Source organism: Amblyraja radiata, chromosome 10 (genome assembly GCF_010909765.2).
Source record: "Amblyraja radiata isolate CabotCenter1 chromosome 10, sAmbRad1.1.pri, whole genome shotgun sequence".
In the NCBI taxonomy this organism is placed as follows: Eukaryota; Metazoa; Chordata; class Chondrichthyes; order Rajiformes; family Rajidae; genus Amblyraja; species Amblyraja radiata.
In genome coordinates, this window is record NC_045965.1 from 54,883,904 (window position 1) to 54,903,918 (window position 20,015).

At 44.0% G+C, this 20,015-nt stretch overlaps 1 protein-coding gene and 1 non-coding gene across 2 annotated transcripts in view; both read left to right on the plus strand.

Annotated features, from left to right (window-relative positions):
- The window catches only part of dpyd (dihydropyrimidine dehydrogenase), a 675,582-nt gene that overhangs the window by 637,786 nt on the left and 17,781 nt on the right, over nucleotides 1-20,015 (plus strand). The window contains exons 21-22 of the mRNA XM_033028889.1: nucleotides 2,489-2,623; nucleotides 5,616-5,756. Of these exons, the coding sequence (XP_032884780.1) occupies nucleotides 2,489-2,623; nucleotides 5,616-5,756 (276 nt within the window). The remainder of the gene's footprint in view (nucleotides 1-2,488; nucleotides 2,624-5,615; nucleotides 5,757-20,015) is intronic.
- Nucleotides 18,293-18,484, plus strand: LOC116978167. Its single transcript, XR_004413405.1, has one exon. It is a non-coding gene; the product is annotated as a U2 spliceosomal RNA (small nuclear RNA).

Genomic DNA, 20,015 nt, shown 5'->3' on the forward strand with positions numbered 1-20,015 from the left:
TGAAAACAGAGAGGATGAGACGGAGTTTCTTCCCACAGGCCATCAGGACTGTAAACTCTTATCTCACCAGGGACTGTTGTGTCTTTTGTAAAAAATTATTTTCTAACATGTAAATACTGATTCTGTTCCATTCTGTTCTGTAGTTTTGCACAATCCGCAGGCATTGCCACTTTCATTTCACTGCACATCTTGTATGTGTATGTGACAAAAAAGTTGACTTGAACTTGACTTGAAACTAAACTAAACTAAACTAAATTATCCCAAAGACATGCAGGTTTGTAGGTTAATTGGCTTCTGTAAATTGTCCCTAGTTTGTAGGATAGAACTAGTGTACACGGATCGCTGGTCGGCGCGGGCTCAGTGGGCCGAAGGGCCTGTTTCCACACTGTATCTCTAAACTAAACTAAACTAAACTACCCCAAAGACATGTGGGGCTTTAGGTTAATTGACTTCTGTAAACTGACACGAGTTTGTAAGATAGAGCTTGCGTAAGGGAATCGCTGGTTGACGTGGACACTTTGGGCTGAAAGGTCCAGTTTCCACACTGTATCTCTACACTAAACTTAATTAAACTATCCCAAGCAGGTGTGGACTTGGAGGTTATTTGGCCTCTGTAAATTGACCCTAATGTGTAGCGAGTGGATGAGAAAGTGGGATAACATTGAACTAGTATGAAAAGGTGGTTGATGGCTGGTGAGGGCCGAAGAGCCTGTTTCCATGCTATGTCTCTAAACTAATCTAAACTAGATGTGCTTCCTTGGCTCCCGTGACCTCCAAAATACTCTGCTTTCTGTTCAAATTTCCATGTGTACGTATGTTCATGTGCTTTCTGCAAATATGTGTGAGAAATCTAGATCTACGTCAAACATAGCATGTCCCACCGATTTATCTTTTATAGCTTTATTTCATGTTAAAACCATAAAAATATATGAATTGCATTAAATTGATCAAGCAGAGGATTTGATGTATAACTCTTTCTTCATCGTAATTGAATTGTGTTGAGTTTTGAAAGCAACTCTGCCAATCAGATTGGTTTATAGTCATAGCCTTTGTTGTGTTAAAAGTTATAAAATAGCTTGCAAAGAGAGGATGATCGACAGAGGAATAAGACAGAAAAATAAAATGATGCCAAAACCCACCCCAGATTTGGTGAGAGCCATAATTATAGAGGTGAGTACAAATGCCTGCTGATGATTTAGCTCCAGGACGATTGAGCACAGGTGGTCAAAGTTGATTCTTCCCCTCTTTGTCAGCAAGCTATTGATTTGGCAAGCAAAGGAAATAGATTATTTCTAAGAATCTGCAAGGCACAAGTCAGGATTGTGATGGAATACTCTCCACTTGCCTGGATGAGTTCAATTCCAAAAACTCTAGAAGCTTGTCACCATACAGAACAAATCCACTTGCTCGAACGCTACGCACATAGATTGAGTCTTTACTTTCGACTTTAGGCTTTAGACTTTGCAGATACAGCGTGAAAACAGGCTCTTTGACCCACCGAGCCTGCGCTGACCAATGATCACCCCGTACTTCTCCCCATAACCCCTGACATCCATACTAATCAAGATTCTATCAATCTCTGCCTTAAAAACATTCTCGTAAACTGGTAGAGCTGGTAATATCCACAAAGAGAAATATGAATAAATAAAATAAAATCCCATTAATGAATGAATGAATGAATGAATGAATGAATGAATGAATGAATGAATGAATGAATATGTTTATTGGCCAAGTATTCACATACAAGAAATTTGCCTTGGTGCTCCGCCCGCAAGTGACAACATGACATACAGTGACAGTTAGGAATTATACATAAAACATTAAACATTAAGATTGGTTTATAGATAGCGTGGTTTATATATAGATTGATTTATTGGTAGAGTGATAGAAGTAAGATCTTTATTATTTTAAAGATCGCAAATAACGGCAGGAAGATTTGCTCAGATGTTTCCATCATCAGAAATGCATCATCTCAAAGAATGATGTACAGGTTTGTAAAATTTGACTGCAAGTGATCAAGTAAAGTAGAAGAGTACCAACACCATGTAAAAAGAGTAAAATTGGAAGATACCAACACTGTGTATCAATATATCTGATGCTGAGCTCTACATCACATGGTTATCACTATAATAAATTATACAACCCTCTGGTATACCTCGATACAGGAAATGTGTCTCATCCATGTCATTTCTACTTTCTGCAAAATATTCCTCGTTACATTTTGTCAGTAACACATCTACTCCATCATTCTGGAAGAGCTAGAAACAAGGAACTGTAGATGCTGGTTCACAAAAAAAGACACAAAGTGCCGGAGTAACCCAGCGGGTCAGGCAGCATTTGAGTAGCTCAGCGGGACAAGCATTATCTTTCAATTTTTAATAATAAACATCATATGCCTGGGCATCCGTCAAGACCAAAGTGCTTGGGGAAATTGATAGAAAATAATCTAATTCCATCATTTTTGATCTTTCGGTTGGCTTTTTCCTAGCGGCTGCCCAATTTTGGCCCTTACCTGGAACAGCGCAAGCAAATTATGGCTGAGCAGAAACTCTGTATGAAGGAGCAGAATGAAGTGGTTGATGAAGGACCATACACAGTCAAGAAACCTATTCAACGAGTCCAGGTAATGAACAGCAATAACAAAAGCCTGCAGGAGGAGAAAAAAGGTTCTCAACGATGCTTCACAGAAGTACACTGGGATGGATGATAAATCAAAGTACGAGACAAAGAATGAGATTTAAAGGGGAAGCCGCAGAAGTGGCCTTAAGGAGGGCCTTAAAAGTGGGCAAGTGGATGGGTGAATTTACAAAGTGTTCACTGGGCTGGTTAAGGTGGTTATGGGGTGGTTGAAGGTACAATAATTGTCGATCGTGGCACAAAATCAGATGGATGCAGGTGGTTGAAGCAAACATCAGGATGGTGAATGTCAGGTGAAGTTGTTTGTACCCCAGCCTAATGTGATTTAAGACAGGGATGGATACAGGTAGAGTGATAGAGGTAAGTTAGTCTCTGAGATCAAGGGGTGAAATTGGAATCGAGGTAACAGCATGAGACGTAAGCCAAGTAGAGGTTGCGATCACTACCAAGAACTGATTGTGTGGGAGCTGAATTTCAGCGGTTGTTCAATGGAACTCTTGCTTTATCCACGTAATATCATCAAAGGTTGGGACAGTTGGACAGAGTGGAGATGGAGGAGGAGTGCAGCAGTAGTGTGCAAATTGGAGTCTTCTCCTATTACTGCAGACTTTGTAGATAGCCAAGAGAAAGGTGCCAAGAACAGAATCCTTGGAATCCACCGGGATAACAGACTAAGGATCTGGGGTATTGGGACAGAGGACACAGCATTTGCTATTATTAGTTCAGGAGGCATTGTCTAGCTTTAGAGAAACATTATTAGGTTGTTTCCTGGAATAAACTGGTTGACTTTTGAGGATAGGTTAAGCCTGCACTGTACTGCTCTACTAAGTTGGGCTTTTTCCCATTGGTGAGTTTAGGTGAATGGTAGTTGCTATCATTGGAATAAATAAGCCCCTCAAAATGCAGATACAGCTTTACAATATAAGACAGAGAGAGAGATGGAGTAAGTCAGTGGGTTAAGCAGCATCACTGGAGAGCATAATAGGTGACGTCCAGATCAGGACTCTTCTTCAGTCTTGAATGTGCTGGCAGGGTGGAAGCTAAGAGGATGGATTTTCTCCTCATGAGTGAGCCTAGATCTGCAGGACACAAGGAGTGGCCACTTAGAAAAGAAGGGAGGAAGAATTTATTCTTTCAGAGGGTCATGACTTTTGGAATTCTCAACCCCAAAGAGCTAAAGAGACAAGATCATTGGAACATTTTGATCCTTAGCAAAGGCAAAGCTTATGGGAACTTTGCCATAAGGGTCTTGGTGAGACCACACCTGGAGTATTGCGTACAGTTTTGGTCTCCAAATCTGAGGAAGTACATTATTGCCATAGAGGGAGTGCAGAGAAGGTTCACCAGACTGATTCCTGGGATGTCAGGACTGTTTTATGAAGAAAGACTGGATAGACTTGGTTTATACTCTCTAGAATTTAGGAGATTGAGAGGGGATCTTATAGAAACTTATAAAATTCTTAAGGGGTTGGACAGGCTAGATGCAGGAAGATTGCTCCCGATGTTGGGGAAGTCCAGGACAAGGGGTCACAGCTTAAGGATAAGGGGGAAATCCTTTAAAACCGAGATGAGAAGAACTTTTTTCACACAGAGAGTGGTGAATCTATGGAATTCTCTGCCACAGAAGGTAGTTGAGGCCAGTTCATTGGCTATATTTAAGAGGGAGTTAGAAGTGGCCCTTGTGGCTAAGGGGATCAGAGGGTATGGAGAGAAGGCAGGTACGGGATACTGAGTTGGATGATCAGCCATGATCATATTGAATGGCGGTGCAGGCTCGAAGGGCCGAATGGCCTACTCCTGCACCTAATTTCTATGTTTCTAACTGCAGGAATCAGGTACTGATACCAAGATCAGATCAGCCGCAATCTTGGACTAAATTCAAAAAGCCCCTGACCAATTCATCCTTCAAAGGTGCAGCAGCTAAGACTACAAAGAGAAGGCTAATCATCATGCCACTGGGGCATGCGAGTTGAGGCTTTGTCAGATCTGTTGAGATGCTAAGGCAAGGTAGAATCTTGCTCAATCTTGAGGAGAATTGCTCAAAAGATTGGCACAGACTGAGGCAACTTTGTAAGACGGAAGGCGTTGTGTAACATAGTGGTGTTTTGAATGCTCAGAAAGAAGGTGGATGAGTTGTTGATATAGAGATGATGATGAGTTTAAAGAGGGGGGCTGAAAACCAGAGAGAATGGACTGCTTACATTGTCAGCCAGTGGAAAGGGCCGACAGGATAGGACAAAGAGGTTCCAGAGATAGGACAAAGAGTCAGATATGGTTTATAATTGCTTGATAAAATGATACCTGGTTTATAATTGCTTGACAAAATGATACCTGATTCAAGCACAGATTTGGCAGAGCAGGTAAGTTGGATATAATTTGGATCTACTGGATACGGAGGATGGTTCTTTTTTATCCAGGTGCCATATATCAGATGGGTCCAAAAATCATTTCACTTAGAGTCTTAGAGCAAACAGGCCCTTCTGCCCAACTTGCTCACATCCACCAACATGTCCCTGCTGCATTAGTCCCACCTGCCTGCTTTTGCCCCCTCTAAACTTATACTATCCATGTACCTCTCAAAATGTAATTTGCGTCTACCCGATCTATTCCTCTCATGATTTTGTACATCTCCATGAGATCACCCCTCATCCTCCTGCGCTCCAAGTGTCTGGAATAAAAAATAGCAGTGAGGTAAAAAGATCAAAGGAGTTGGGGGAGAAAACATTTCTAAGTCAAGGTGGATAAAATGTCATTAAAGAAAATGAGATTGGAAATGGCTACTGGTATATTAATACAACCAAAAGTAAAATAATTGTATGTAGATTATTCAGTGTTGAGAGGGCACAATATTCGAATACTTGTCTTTCAATTCACAGATTGCTAAACTGCACTGCATCAAAATGTGCAAATGGTTTAAAGATTTCAATGTATTTTTGACTTTCCAAATGATATTGCTTATTTTTCATGTACTTATCCAGGAAGTAATTGGCAGAACCCTGTCACGTATCGGTACCTATGGAGTGCTCAATAACAAGGAGCATGTGGTAGCTTTGATTGATGAGGAGATGTGCATTAACTGTGGCAAATGCTACCTGACTTGTAATGACTCTGGTTATCAGGTAAGGAGACATTAGTAATGAGCACAGTGTGTATTTATCACATCTGATTTATGAGGCATTTAGATCTACAAATTGAAATCCATGTGTATATCTGTTATAAGCAATTTCTCAGGACCAATCCAGGATGAAGATTATACGCTGTACGGTAAATAAGTTAATATTGGGAATCCTGAAGATGGATGAACCGATGAGAATTATTTACTTAAATCATAAACTACTAAATCTAAAACTTTTAGTGGAAAGATCTAAAGGGATGAATCGCTGAGCGATTGTGTTCAAGCAGCTTTTAACTCGTTTAGAGAGAGTATCGCAATGACAAAAGTGGATGTGTTTCAATCTGGAACATTTACTGAGCCAGCATTGTGCCGAACATTTAATGGAAAAATCAAAATCCCAGGAGAGATTCCAGGATTTAGCAGCACATAAGTGCTCTGGTTTCAGCCCAGATCCCAAGGATGTGCGGATTAGTGGATGAATTTGCCACAGTAATTTGCTCCAAGTGTATGTAAGTGGCAAAATATTGAGGAGGTGATGAGGATATTGGGAGAATAAAGAGGAATTAGTGTGGAAAGGTGGTTGATGGTTGTCATATATTTGGAGGGTAGTTTTGTCTATTTTCCTGCTGTATGACTCCATGGCACAACGCTCTCCTACTGCTCCACATTGCCAAGACAACTAATCTTATTTCATACTATGGCTTGCTGCTATTTTATTTTTGTATGTGCAACAGGAAAATGAGAAAACAACTTGCTTCTTTAATAATAATAACAATAAATTTTATTTATGGGCGCCTTTCAAGAGTCTCAAGGACACCTTACAACAATTTAGCAGGTAGAGGAAAAACATGTAAGGGGAATGAAATAAATAGTAGAGACATGACTAGTACACAAAGTAAAGACAGAATACAATTCAAAACACAATATGAGGCAATTAATGCACAGATGAAAAGGGAGGGGGACGTGGGGCTAAGGATAGGCAGAGGTGAAGAGATGGGTCTTGAGGCGGGACTGGAAGATGGTGAGGGACACGGAATTGCGGATCAGTTGGGGGAGGGAGTTCCAGAGCCTGGGAGCTGCCCTGGAGAAGGCTCTGTCCCCAAAACTGCGGAGGTTGGACTTGTGGATGGAGAGGAGACCGGCTGATGTGGATCTGAGGGACCGTGAGGGTTGGTAGGGGGAGAGGAGGTCAGTGAGAGATGGGGGGGCCAGATGGTGGAGGGCTTTGTAGGTGAGGATCAGGATTTTGTAGGTGATCCGGTGGGAGATGGGAAGCCAGTGAAGTTGTTTGAGGACTGGAGTGATGTGATGCCAGGATTTGGTGTGGGTGATGAGTCGGGCGGCTGCGTTCTGGACCAGTTGGAGTCGGTTGATTCTTAATTCTTTGGCCTAAAATAATAATTCTATTTAATGGGTGGCACCGTGGCACAGCGGTAGAGTTGCTGTCTTACAGCGCCAGAGACCCGCGTTCGATCCTGACTACGAGTGCTGCCTATTTGTATGTTCTCCCCGTGACCTGCGTGGGTTTTCTCCAGGATCTCTGGTTTTCTCCTACACTCCAAAGACGTATAGGTTTATAGGTTAATTGGTTAATAGGTTGATTGGTTTGATATAATTGTAAATTATCCCTAGTGTGTGTAGGATAGTGTTAGTGTGCAAGGACTGCTGGTCGAAGGGCCTGTTTCCATGCTGTATCTCTAAACTAAACTATTGATAGACACAAAAAGCTGACCCATTCCTTCTCTCCAGGGATGCTGCTTTCTACACAATTTCTCTTTCCGCAGATGCTGCCAAATCTGCTGAATATTTCCACTACATTCTGTTTTTATTACAGATTTCCAACACCCGCAGTTTTGTGATTTCAATTAATGGGGAACATGAACCTAATTTAAGAAGACACCCCCCCCCCCCGCCCCCTCCTTGCAGTAAAACATTGTGAAAGTATTTGGCATGACCTTAGGGTATATGTTGTTGAGGCAACTTTGACATCAGTCCTGGAAGAAGCATTATGCTGCTATTTAGAGGTCTATGCTCTGTTTTAAGATTGCTGGAAGTTATTATCATTAGGTCATAAGGGATAATGGGGCTTTTTCACGGGGCGACTTGACGCAAGATGTAACCAGTGAAGTGGTCGTGGTCTAGCACGATATCACACGATATAACGGGGTGTAGATAAAAAGTTCCCACGGTACTCGGCATTTCCGTTATTTGTGCGAGTGACTTGTCCGTCTCCCGAGCTTTCCCGTTAAATCTTGAATGAACATTGTGAACTACACGTGGCACAAATGATGTCACTTTTTTTTTCACACACTATAAATATCCTCCCTTGGTTGAATTGGCTCATTTGGAGACATGCCTATACTAAGTAGTTTCGAGTACAGGATGGTGGTTTTTTTCATTGACGCGCTGTATGCAGCAGCCCACTATGTGCATCGAGGACGCTTGCGTGAAGGCAGAAGGGAGAGATTAATTAAAAAGAGAATTAAGAGGAAGTCTCACTGGGTGAAGCCCATCTTTCAACGGAGACCTCAATATGGACAATATGATCAACTGCTTAATGTGCTGTGCGAAGAGGATAAAAGTGCATTCACAAACTTTGTCAGAATTTCACCCGAGCTCTTTAATGAGCTGAAGAATAATTTGGGACCTCTGCTGAAGAAGACTGACACTGTAATGAGAAAGGCACTGGAACCAGGGTTGCGCATAGCAATCACCCTCCGCTACTTGGCCTCAGGCGATTCTTATCAAAGTCTATCTTACAACTTTCTGGTCGCCACCAACACCATCTGTGTTATTGTCCGAGAAACCTGTGAGGCGATCATCAAATTTTATTCAGCTGAAGTGATTGAATGCCCCAGTACACCAGATGCCTGGAAGAGAGTGGGGCTGGGGTTTGAAAACAGGTGGAACTTTGTTCACACATGTGGGGCTTTGGATGGCAAGCATGTGGCAATTCGTTGTCCACCCAGAGGTGGGTCAAATTATTTCAATTACAAGAAATTCCACTCAATTGTACTCTTGGCGGTGGTTGATCATAACTACAACTTCCTGTATGTGGATGTGGGCACACCTGGAAGTGTTGGTGATGGCTGGATTTGGAAAGAAACCTGGCTTGGAAATAAAATGGGAGGTGGAACAGCAGGCATGCCTGATCCAGAACCTCTGCCAGGAGAAGACAGCCCGGACATCCCATATGCGATGGTTGCCGACGAAGCATTTGCACTACGGCCCTGGATTATGAAGCCATAACCACAGCGGAATCTAACTAGGGAACAGAGGATCTTCAATTACAGGCTGTCAAGGGCCAGGAGGATTGTAGAAAATTCTTTTGGCATCTTGGCAAACAGATTTAGATGCTTGCTCAAGAAAATGGAGCAGAGGCCCAAGAATGTGGAGAGTATAGTATATGCAGCATGTGTTCTGCACAACCTGATCCGAATGAGAGGTGCAGCTGCAGGATCAGCAACATCCATCCAGGACGGTGACCTAGTGGACAGTGACACAGGGGGAATAACACTAGGTACATGGAGAAGTGGTGCGACCAAGTCGGAAATGGTCCCACTGCAGCATTTCAAAGGTAACTCGGGCACATACAGTGTGAAAGAGCAAATAGGCCATCTCTGCGTTTACTACAATTCACAATTGGGGAGTGTGCCGTGGCAGGACAGCTATATTGATGGGTAGCCGACCACAGGAACACTACTGCTATTTCTTGTGCTTCTTGGATACCTGAGCACAAGTTTGTAAATACAGATGACCTTTTTTAAGACAAGCATTACAAGTGAGAATTGCCTGCCCTCATGCATAATTTTTTTTACTTTGCAGCTGCAGGGCACAGACAGACTTATAAGAGAAGTTTAAGTTAACTGCAAAAACAGCACTTTTACATCTATAGCATTGTATGTTTTTAAATCTTGGATAACATTAAATGGTTCTCCTGTTGATGAACTAATATATCATTATATATACTCACATGAGCACCCGGGATACTCCGCAGCCTTCGTCTCCAGCAGGTTCCGTTTTCTCTCCCTGTTTCTATAATCCTCTCTGGATTTATCGTACAGAATCTCGTTAAATTGGTACCATTCTACAAGTTCCCCCTCTTGTTCCCTGGTGAAGTTATATGGCCTTACCTTCTGCCATCTTCCCTTTACATCAGCGTCTGTAGAGGCTATTCCTACAACGGCTACTGGGGAGGCAATCTGAAATCCACCTTGCTCACCCTCTCCCTGCTCCAAGGAGCCCACAGGCAGTGTTATCTGTGGCATCTCCTGTTGCCTCTCCACCTGTCTCTCTTGCTGCGTCTCCTCCTCATTCTCCTGCATGGCAAAAACCTTTCTGACATGCTTTACCCCCTTTCTTTGAGCTTTTCTGGGAGCCATCTCTGCAAGTGTTCCTGTTAAAAAGATTCTCCAACAATTACAATTAGGTGGGACGTCCTCGATGGACACATGTTCCATTGGCGATATTGAGAACACCTTTTTTACTCACCTTCTGTCCCCTCTGTCCAGCTTCCGGGTTTACCGTTCGCAGGAGTTCCCACGGTAACCGCAAGAGTTATTACGGATATCGCACGGATATCGCACTGGCCACTACGTTCATATAAAGTTGCAATGTTCAACCACAAGTGTACAAGTCACTCTTGGAGAAATTCAAGCGTGCTTGAATTTTCTCCCGAGTCACCAAGTTACACGATTACCTGCCGTTAGCGCCACGGTGGTCCACGGTGGTCCACGAATGCCGTACTGTTATCGCACGAGGTTCCCACGATGGTTAACTCAAGTCAAGTCGCCTCGTGAAAAAGCCCCATAAGAGCTGAAATAGGCCATTCAGCCCATCAAGTCTGCTCCACTATTCAATCATGGCTGATCTATCTCTCCCTCCTAACCACATTCTCCCAATAACCTCTGACACCTATACTAATCTAGAGGGTCTGAACTCTAGGGAGAGGTTGAGTGGGCTGGGTCTCTATTCCTTGGAGCGCAGGAGGATGCGGGGTGATCTTATAGAGGTGTGTAAAATCATGAGAGGAATAGATCGGGTAGATGCACAGAATCTCTTGCCCAGAGTAGAAAAATCAAGGACTAGAGGGCATAGGTTCAAGGTGAAGGGGAAAAGATTTAATAGGAATCTGAGGGGTAACTTTTTCACACAAAGTGGGTGTATGGAACAAGCTGCTAGATGAGGTCGTTGAGGCTGGGACTATCCCAATGTTTAAGAAACACTTCGACAGGTACATAGATAGGACAGGTTTGGAGGGATATGGACCAAGCACAGGCAGGTGGGACTAGTGTAGCTGGGACATTGTTGGCCGGTGTGGGCAAGTTGGGCCAAAGGGCCTGTTTCCACATTGTATTACTCTATGACAGTAATTGAGAAATTATCCCTGAACCGGACAATTTGTGGTCTTGTTGGATTTGGAATCATTTAATCCACATCCATACTATGTTATACTCCTCAAAAATAGTGTTGTAGGAAGCCAGCCACAAGGATAAGTATTTTTAAAAACCCTTGTCTGGTGGTGAAACATTAATGCTGACATTTCAGCGGACACATACTCATTCTTGTTTCACTGGCACGCTGCCTGTGGATGCACAATAGGTATGTGTAGCTCATCAGTCATTAAAATGAAGATCAATGTGTAGCAGGCATACCGGCTCCAGCGGAGAAATCACCTCATCCATTCAATGGGCTTTCTTGTTTATTGCTCCTCATTTTAAATCTAATCATGTTATGGGTTATTTATCCCTTCACAGCAATGTGGATATCATTAGCATTTAATGTCCATCCCTAATTGGACCGAACTGAACAGCGGACTCAACCACTTCAACGGGCAGTTTAGGGTCAACCACACTGGTAGTTCTGGAATGGCATTTAGGCCAGGCCTGGGCATTAGTGAAGAAATGGTCTCACCCCATTCCTTCTCTCCAGAGATGCTGCCTGTCCCGTTGAGTTACTCTGGCATTTCGTGTCTAACATTAGTGAATTAGATTGTTTCTGGTGACAATCCCATTGTTTCATGAAGATAGGAACAAAAAGCTGGAGTAACTCAGTGGGTCAGGCAGCATCTCTGGAGAGAAGGAATGGGCGACGTTTCGGATCGAGACCCTTCTTCAGACTGAGAGTCCGGGGAAAGGAAAATGAGATATGTAGACAGTTATATAGAGAGATATACAACAAATAAATGAAAGATATGCAAAAAAGCAACAATGATCAAGGAAGAGGTCCGTTGTTGGCTGTGGGCTTGGTGTTAATGAGTTATACAGACAATGAAACTCAACATGACGACAATGAAACTAGTACGACAACGTGTGGGGGGGGGGGGGGGGGGGGGGGGGGGGCAGAGTGAGAGGGGATGCAAGGGTTACTTGAAGTTAGAGAAATCAATATTCATACCGTGAGGTTCTGTTCCTCCAATTTGCGTTTGGCCTCACTCTGACAATGGATCGTTGTTTCATGATCCAGATTTATTTGAATTTCAGTTCCCCCGTTGCCTTGGTGGGATTTGAACCTGTGCCACTCGATCAATAGTTAAGGCTGCTGGAACTTAACTGCTTTGCTGCACATCCTATGCTCGGTGAATCTATCATTTATGCTGACAACCTGGTTCCTTCCTATAGATTTGTTGTAACAACATTGAATCAGGCCCTATAATTTCACATAGATGCTCACCCCCCATGATAGTATAGGTGTCACCAGGAATTAACTATTATTCTCTCAGACACCATCATAAACAACTAGGAGAGAAGCCGAAGATAGACACAAAATGCTAGAGTAACTAAGCGGGACGACAGCATCTCTGGAGTGAAGGAAGGGGTGACGTTTCGAGTTGAGGCCCTTCTTCAGACTGGTTAGGGATAGACAAGACGAGAGTTGCAGGCGGTGATGTGGAGAGATAAAGAGCAATGAATGAAAGATACAGTATGCAAAAAAGTAACAATGATAAAGGAAACAGGCCATTGTTAGCTGTTTGTTGGGTGAAAATGGGAAGCTGGTGCGACTTGGGTCGGGGAGGGATAGAGAGAATGGGAATGCCGGGGCTACCTGAAGTGAGAGAAATCAATATTCATACCACTGGGCTGTAAGCTGCCCAAGCGAAATATGAGATGCTGTTCCTCCAATTTGCGTTTAGCCTCCTGACAATGGAGGAGACCGAGGACGGAAAGGTCTGTGTAGGAATGGGAAGGAGAATTAAAGTGTCCAGCAAGCGGGAGATCAGGTAGATTCAGGCGGGCTGAGCGATGGAGAGAAGCTATTGTAGTATTGAATAGATAGTGTGTTCTTTTTACCCCTTGGTACCATTCGTACTATTAGATAATGAAGGTTAGATAAGAGAGGTGGGGGAGGGGGGCTGTGATTAGACCAGTACCTGAAGGAACATTTCCATTCAGAGTTGACAACCCTCAGACGGCACAGTGGTGCTTCTTTGAAAAATCCAGCGTCCTAGCTGTGAGAATCCTTCCTCACAGCCCATTCGACCTATCTAACCTCTCCCTCTCAACAAAATCCTCCCTGTATCCTCCACAACTACACGATGTTTCCTTCCTTTAGATTTGCCCGAGAACAAAAAGCAAAAGCAAATGTCTGAAATTTGCGACTTTTTTGACATTTTCACGTAAATGGCAACACACAAAGAAGTGTGAATGACTTTAAAAAATGTCGGCCTTTTCATATTTTAGCCTCCCCGTTTTTAATTTTTATGTGCGCTTTATGGTCTTTGCTTCAGAGGATATAGACTCTGTTGCTATAGTAACGGCCTAGCTTACAATGAGTGACTACCGCAATATTGCTATCTGCCTGACTTCAGGACAATAATGAAGAGGCAACTTTTAATTTCAGTACAAATTAATAGGAGTTGCACGGTGAGTGAGCTGTTACAAACAAAAAGAGCATTAGGCTCTATACTGCAGATGATAATTGGGTTTTGCTTCAACCAATTATAGTTAACATTCGGTTTTGAATCTTTATGTGAAGAATCGCCCTTCTAGTACTGGAAAATTAATTACTAAACTTTTCTGCAAGTTCTGGTCAAACTCTTTGTTATGCAATTACGAACCAGAGTTCCAGATTGCATTTCTTACAGTAAACAATTCATACAAAGGAAATGGAGATTAGAGGAAATGCTAATGTGGATCCTGCAACGTGTAAAGTCAGATCAAATGCAGCTGCAGACTTTAATTATACTTATGATTTGCAGCATAATTTACCGGAATAGTTGTGCTAAAAGCAAAGTTTTTAATCAGAACTGATTGCTTAATTTTTGTTGATGTTCTCCAAGGGTATTAAATAGATTGTGTCAAAAAGCACAAGCTCAGTTCAGTTCAGTTTATTGTCACGTGTACCGAGGTACAGTGAAAAGCTTTTTGTTGCGAGCTAACCAGCCATGATAAGGGGATAATGCAAGGTAAAGCCAGCAAAGTCCGATCAAGGATAGTCCGAGGGTCTCCAATGAGGTAGATAGTAGTTCAGCACTGCTTTCTGGTTGTGGTGGGATGAATTGGTTCCCTGATAACAGCTGGGAAGAAATTGTCCCTGAATCTGGAGGTGTGCGTTTCTAGGCTTCTATTACTTCAGCCTGATGGGAGAGGGGAGAAGAGGGATTGGCCAGGTTGTGACGTCCTCGATTATGCTGTTGGCTTTAGAGATTTAGAGATTTAAGAGAGTGGAGCAACTGTAATCTGTGATTGTAGATCTGCTTCTGTGGCTAGCACGCAAATAGTCGCCTGGGTTGGGGCGCCGTCTTGGAAGCCAAGCTACAGTATATGTAAAGCAATGTTAGATTTTTCTCCTGCAATGTATCGTATCCATGGACAAACCATAATTCCATTGAACTGGAGAGTTGTGCTTCGTACTAAATGACAATGACAGTGACTGGAGCATATCTCCTGTAGCGGGGCACGGAGGTCCCACATGCATGTTGTGCATTCTGTCTCTCAAGTAAGCCACCGCCACCTTGATGCTCCTTAAAACCTTTGTGAAGGTAAAAGGTTTAAGGGCATCAACGTTTATTTTTCTCTCTGCAAAGACAGAGGTTGAGGGGAAACTTGATAGAAGTATATAAAATTATGGGAGGCATAGATGGCTTTAGACAGTCAGAAGCTTTTTTCCCAGGATGGAAATGTCCATCACACGAGGGCACATCTATAAGGTGAGAGGGGAAACGTTTAATGGTGATGTGCGGGACAAGTAATTTACAGAGTGCTGAATGCCTGCAATGCATTGCCAGGGGTGGTGGTGGAGGCACATCTGATAGTGGCGTTGAAGAGGTTTTTAGTGCATTTCCCTCTTTTCACTACACATGGAAGTGCAGGAATAGAGGGATATGGATTCAGGCAGATGAGATCAGTTTTAACTTGGCATCATGTTTGGCACAAATATTGTGGGCCGAAGGGCCCTTTCCTGTGCTGTACTGTTCTATATATTTTATGCTCTAAGAAATTACAAATTAGCAAGGAGGTAGTTTTGCTTCGGAATTATTAAAGGACATTAATACATTTTTGCTGGCACATTTTACTCTGTGTGTGGAGCCCAAACTGATTTTGTTGTAGCATTTTCTTGTGAACACGCAAAAGGAATCTCATCTGTCTAAAGCCACCTACTAGACTGCGTAGCGCAGCAGACCGAGAGGCATGGGTCAGCACGGTGGCACAGTGATAGAGTTGCTGCCTTGCAGCGCCAGAGACCCGGGTTCGATCTTGACTACAGGTGCTGTATGTACGGAGTTTGTACGTTCTCTCTGGGAGCTCATGGGTTCTCTCCGGGGTGCTCCGCTTTCCTCCCACACTCCAAAGACATACAGGCGTGTAGGCTAATTGACTTTGGTAAAATTGTGCACTGTCCCTCCTATGTGTAGGATAGTGTTAGTCTGTGGGGATCGCTGGTCGGCACAGACTCGGTGGGCTGAAGGACCTGTTGCCGCGCTGTATCTCTCAACTAAACTAAACTAAACTGCACTCTTTATTTTCCTAATATAATTTGACGTCAGGTGGAGCAGCCAAGGTTAGTCAAAATAAGTAAAGAATTTCTCACAAAGCAAATGTTGGAGGTTACTCAAAAGCCAAAGAATAGGTTGACTGGGCTTGTATTCACTGGATTTTAGAAGGTAGAGAGGGGATCTTATAGAAACATAAAAAAAATCTGGATTGTGGAGGTTAAATGCAGGAAAAATGTTCCCAATGTTGGGGAGTTCAGAACCAGGGGTCACAGTTTAAGAATAAGGGGTAGGCCATTTTGGACTGAGATGAGGAAAAATCTCTTCACCCAGAGAGTTGCGAATCTGTGGAATTCTCTGCCACAGAAGGCAGTGGAGTCCAATTCACTGTATGTTTTCAAGAGAGAGTTCGATTTAGCTCTTCGGGCTAAAGGAATCAAGGGATATGAGGAAAAAGCAGGAACGGGGTACTGATTTTACTTCGGAGTCACGTGAGTGACTACGTGAAGAACCCGCTCAGTGCGCAGGCGCGGCATTTACGCCAGTGCAACAGCGGCAGCGGGAGCTAGGCACTCCCGCAACAGAGAAACGGACCGTCAGGTGAGTATCCTGAGGTCGGGTTTCTTTTACAGGGGAGCCCCTTTTTCTGCTTGTGTTTTACAGGCAGAGAAAAAGGCTCTGGAACAAAACTGTCCCCCGTTCGAGGAGGAACGTTTCCCGTCGGGGGGAAGGGGGGGCAGCAACAGGCGGTAGGAGCGACCCGGTGTTCCTCTATTCCCCGACACCGTGCCGAGCCCAGCCCGCTAGCAGGCTGGATGTATAGCCACCCGAAGAGGCATCCGGCAGGTGTTCCCGATTTGGGACGGGACGTCTCTCCACCCGCACGGGGGGAGAGAGAGCCGCCTGAGCCGCTGGAGCGGCTCTCGGAGCAGGTGCCTGCGAGACGCGCTGCTTGAGGGGCGCTCTCGCTACTACAAGGCACAAAAGCTCTAGAAGAAGGCGGTAGGAACATTTAACCGGGCGTTCCGCTATCCCCACACCGCGCCGAAGCCAGTCCCGCTAGTGCCTGAGCTGCGGGCTGGATGTTCAGCCATCCGAAGAGGCATCCGGCCGGTGGCTTCCGACTTGTCGGAGGGGACGTCTCTCCACCCGCAGGGAGAGAGACAGCCGCCTGAGCCGCTGGAGCGGCTCCTGGAGCAGGAGCTCCTGCGAGACACGCTACGTGAGGGGCAGTCTCGCTGGAGGGTTCAGGCATACCCTCCACAGTGCCTAGGCACTGCCCATCGCTTCCTCCTTAGTGTGGTTAGCTTTGGGGTGACCAGTGGCTGGGCTGGTCATGAAGAGGGGTCACTGGCTGAACAATATCGGGAGTATGCTTGAGGTACAGGATCAGGAAGAGCTGCTGGGTGTGGCCGCTATGTGGCTCCACCACTAGCGAGATGGCTTTTCAGTCTCAACTGATGGCCAGCTTACTACCTGTCTTTTCCAAAAAACCTCTCCAAGACAGGTAGCCATGAGGCGTTGGTTTTATCACGCCTCCACTAAATTGCATTTACTCAAAGTGCCCGCCATTATTGGGGGATACATTGAGCAGCGCATTTAACCTAAATATTTTAAAAATGCATTTGGTACCCTGACGTCGGCTATCATGTCCACCTGCTCATTCCAGAAGGGCAGGGTAGTATGGCAAAACACCTGACCCTACTGTTCAACGATATACCTCATAACTTCTGAAATGAACTCACAAACCTGCCCTCAATCTATGAAATTAACAGGACTATGAGAACGCCGACCTCATAAGCACAGATCCTGCTACCTGGCACTTACCAAACCAGTCCTAAAAAACTGGACGAAGTGTTCAAACTATTCGGCACAAGAGGGCAGAGTCTGGAATGAGCACCACACTAAACCAGACAGCAGTACCTCTACATGTCCACCAGGGGCGTCTACCTCATGGTACTGGTGAAAGCTCGGGGCCTGCATGCCAAACCTGTAGCATTTTAGGCCACGGCCCAGAGCAGGCCCCAGGGGAAAATGTGCCACCCCCCAACAAACATCGTCCCTACAAGAACAAGGAACCAGAAACCGAAGAAAACAACAATGAAGACAGATAAGTATGGTTCCTACCATCACATAAAGGTTAAGGGTTGTACTAACAAGGGGTGGATGAATCACGCCTGGTTAGGAAGCTATCACTCTTGGTAGTTATATACCAAAAAATAAATACAAGGGGAATAGAATTAATATCTTGCCACCAATTCAGCAAGCACCCCAAGTGGTCTACCCTCCCACGATGGTGAATGTCGCACCATCGTTGATAAACCACTTGAGTATTTCACCAGGTATACCCATTCATGGGATTTGTAACTACTACCATGGATCCAAGGATACTTTATGGTAGACATCGACCTTGAAGATGCACACTATTCAGTACCTTCTCATATAAGTTTCGGATATACCGCAATTACCTGGATGGAGTAACCATGATGAGCGTTGCGGCATTTAAGTCAAAGTTATCCAGAATCAACTAGCCCTGACACTTAGAAACATTCCGTCATGGCATGTCTATATATTAACGACAAACTATCCTTGGATACAGCTTTAGCTGCATCGCTACTCGGCCTTTTGGCTAAGATCAAATGTAGTGTCTGTTCTTATCAGTTTAATAATCTGATACGTCCCTTATCTAGGGACCATATATTAAATTGAATTTTGGAACAGGGAGATGGAATAGGGGCTTGCTCCGTCCACTCCACGCATCGACCCAGTATTGCAGTGCCTCTGGGAACGGTGCACAAAATATATATCCAGATATTTACGTTGACCATCCACAACTTTGTTATCTGGTATTCATTAAGACTATCAGTCATGGTGCATTAACCACCAATCAACTACGTGGCAAAGTAATTGGGATATAGCAGCATTACCAGCTACTGAACTTTGTACCTTTCCTATGAGCTGAGATACTAGTGTTCAAAACTATCTCCATACCTGTAATATGGGGGCAAATGGATTAATCTGTAGTGTTATCATGGAATTTATCGGCAGGAAGGATTATGGTTGTACACTTCCACCTGTTTTGAGTAACATCTTATGTGTCCTGATGTGTTACTGAGCTTGTAATACTTAATGCCAATATGAATTGACTTAAACATGTTATATATTAACTTACTTAATTCTAGTGAAGCATTTGCTCAGTAATCCACCAAATTTGCATGTTCGTTTATAAGATAACAACATCAGTGGTGGCATATACCAAACCACTTGGGCGGAGAACATCGATATTAGGGGACAATTTATTAACAATTGGAAACCGTATGTCGTCAAACATGTTTGACCATCAGTAACTCACCTATCAGGTGAGCTAAATACTGTAAACATACATTTAAACCAAAAATATTTGCTGAAATCACTAAGCAATATGGACACCAGATATCGATTCCTTATATCCAATTAAATCACCACGTACTAACTTACGTCACATGAAACCAATCTCAAGGCAGCGGCAATGGAGACATTCCCGCGTATTGAGGGGTGGGGGGAACCTAATCTCTATGTTTTCCTTTCCTTCTACCTCTTCAATAGGTACTACGGCTTCATCAGTCGGGTACTACGCAAATTACAGTGGACCAAGTCCACAAGCATGGTTCCCAGTGATCCTCGACATGGTCATTAAAAGAATTGCAGAATTGGGAAGACCATTGCTGTGCTTGGATCAGGAGCACTATCAACCTGATGACAGCATTCCGTCGCATATCCTAGGGAACATACCTGAGGAACATCAAGAAATGGTACACTGTTTCCAAAACAGGAATTACACATTCAACTATAACAAAAAACTGTACTGGAGCTCCTGGCAGGTCTTCACCACAATGAAGGACATGTTCTGTTAGCCTACTCAACTTGGGTACCGCTCACTGGTGATCAGATACAGGAGAGGTATATCAATCCATTCCCCAGAAATAGGTACACCCAAATTGGGATGTCAGTGAAATCCTGACATACCTTAGGGGATGATCACCAGCCAGGTCACTCACCCTGGAACAGCCTACCCTGAAGATGGACATGCTGGTGGCCTTACATCAACACAAAGAGCCAGCTCTCCCATCTACTGCGATGGGACAACATGGTTATAACACCAGATAGTGTCACATGCCCATTCAAGGGTTGGCCAAACAGAACAGACCAGGAACATCAGGTCCAGTCATGAAATTCCGGGCATACCCACCTGAACCACGTTTTATGTGTCATGACCCACTTAGAGATCGACACAATAAGGAATACCGAGGGAGAGGAAAAAGCCTTATGGGTCAGCCACAGGAAACCTCATGT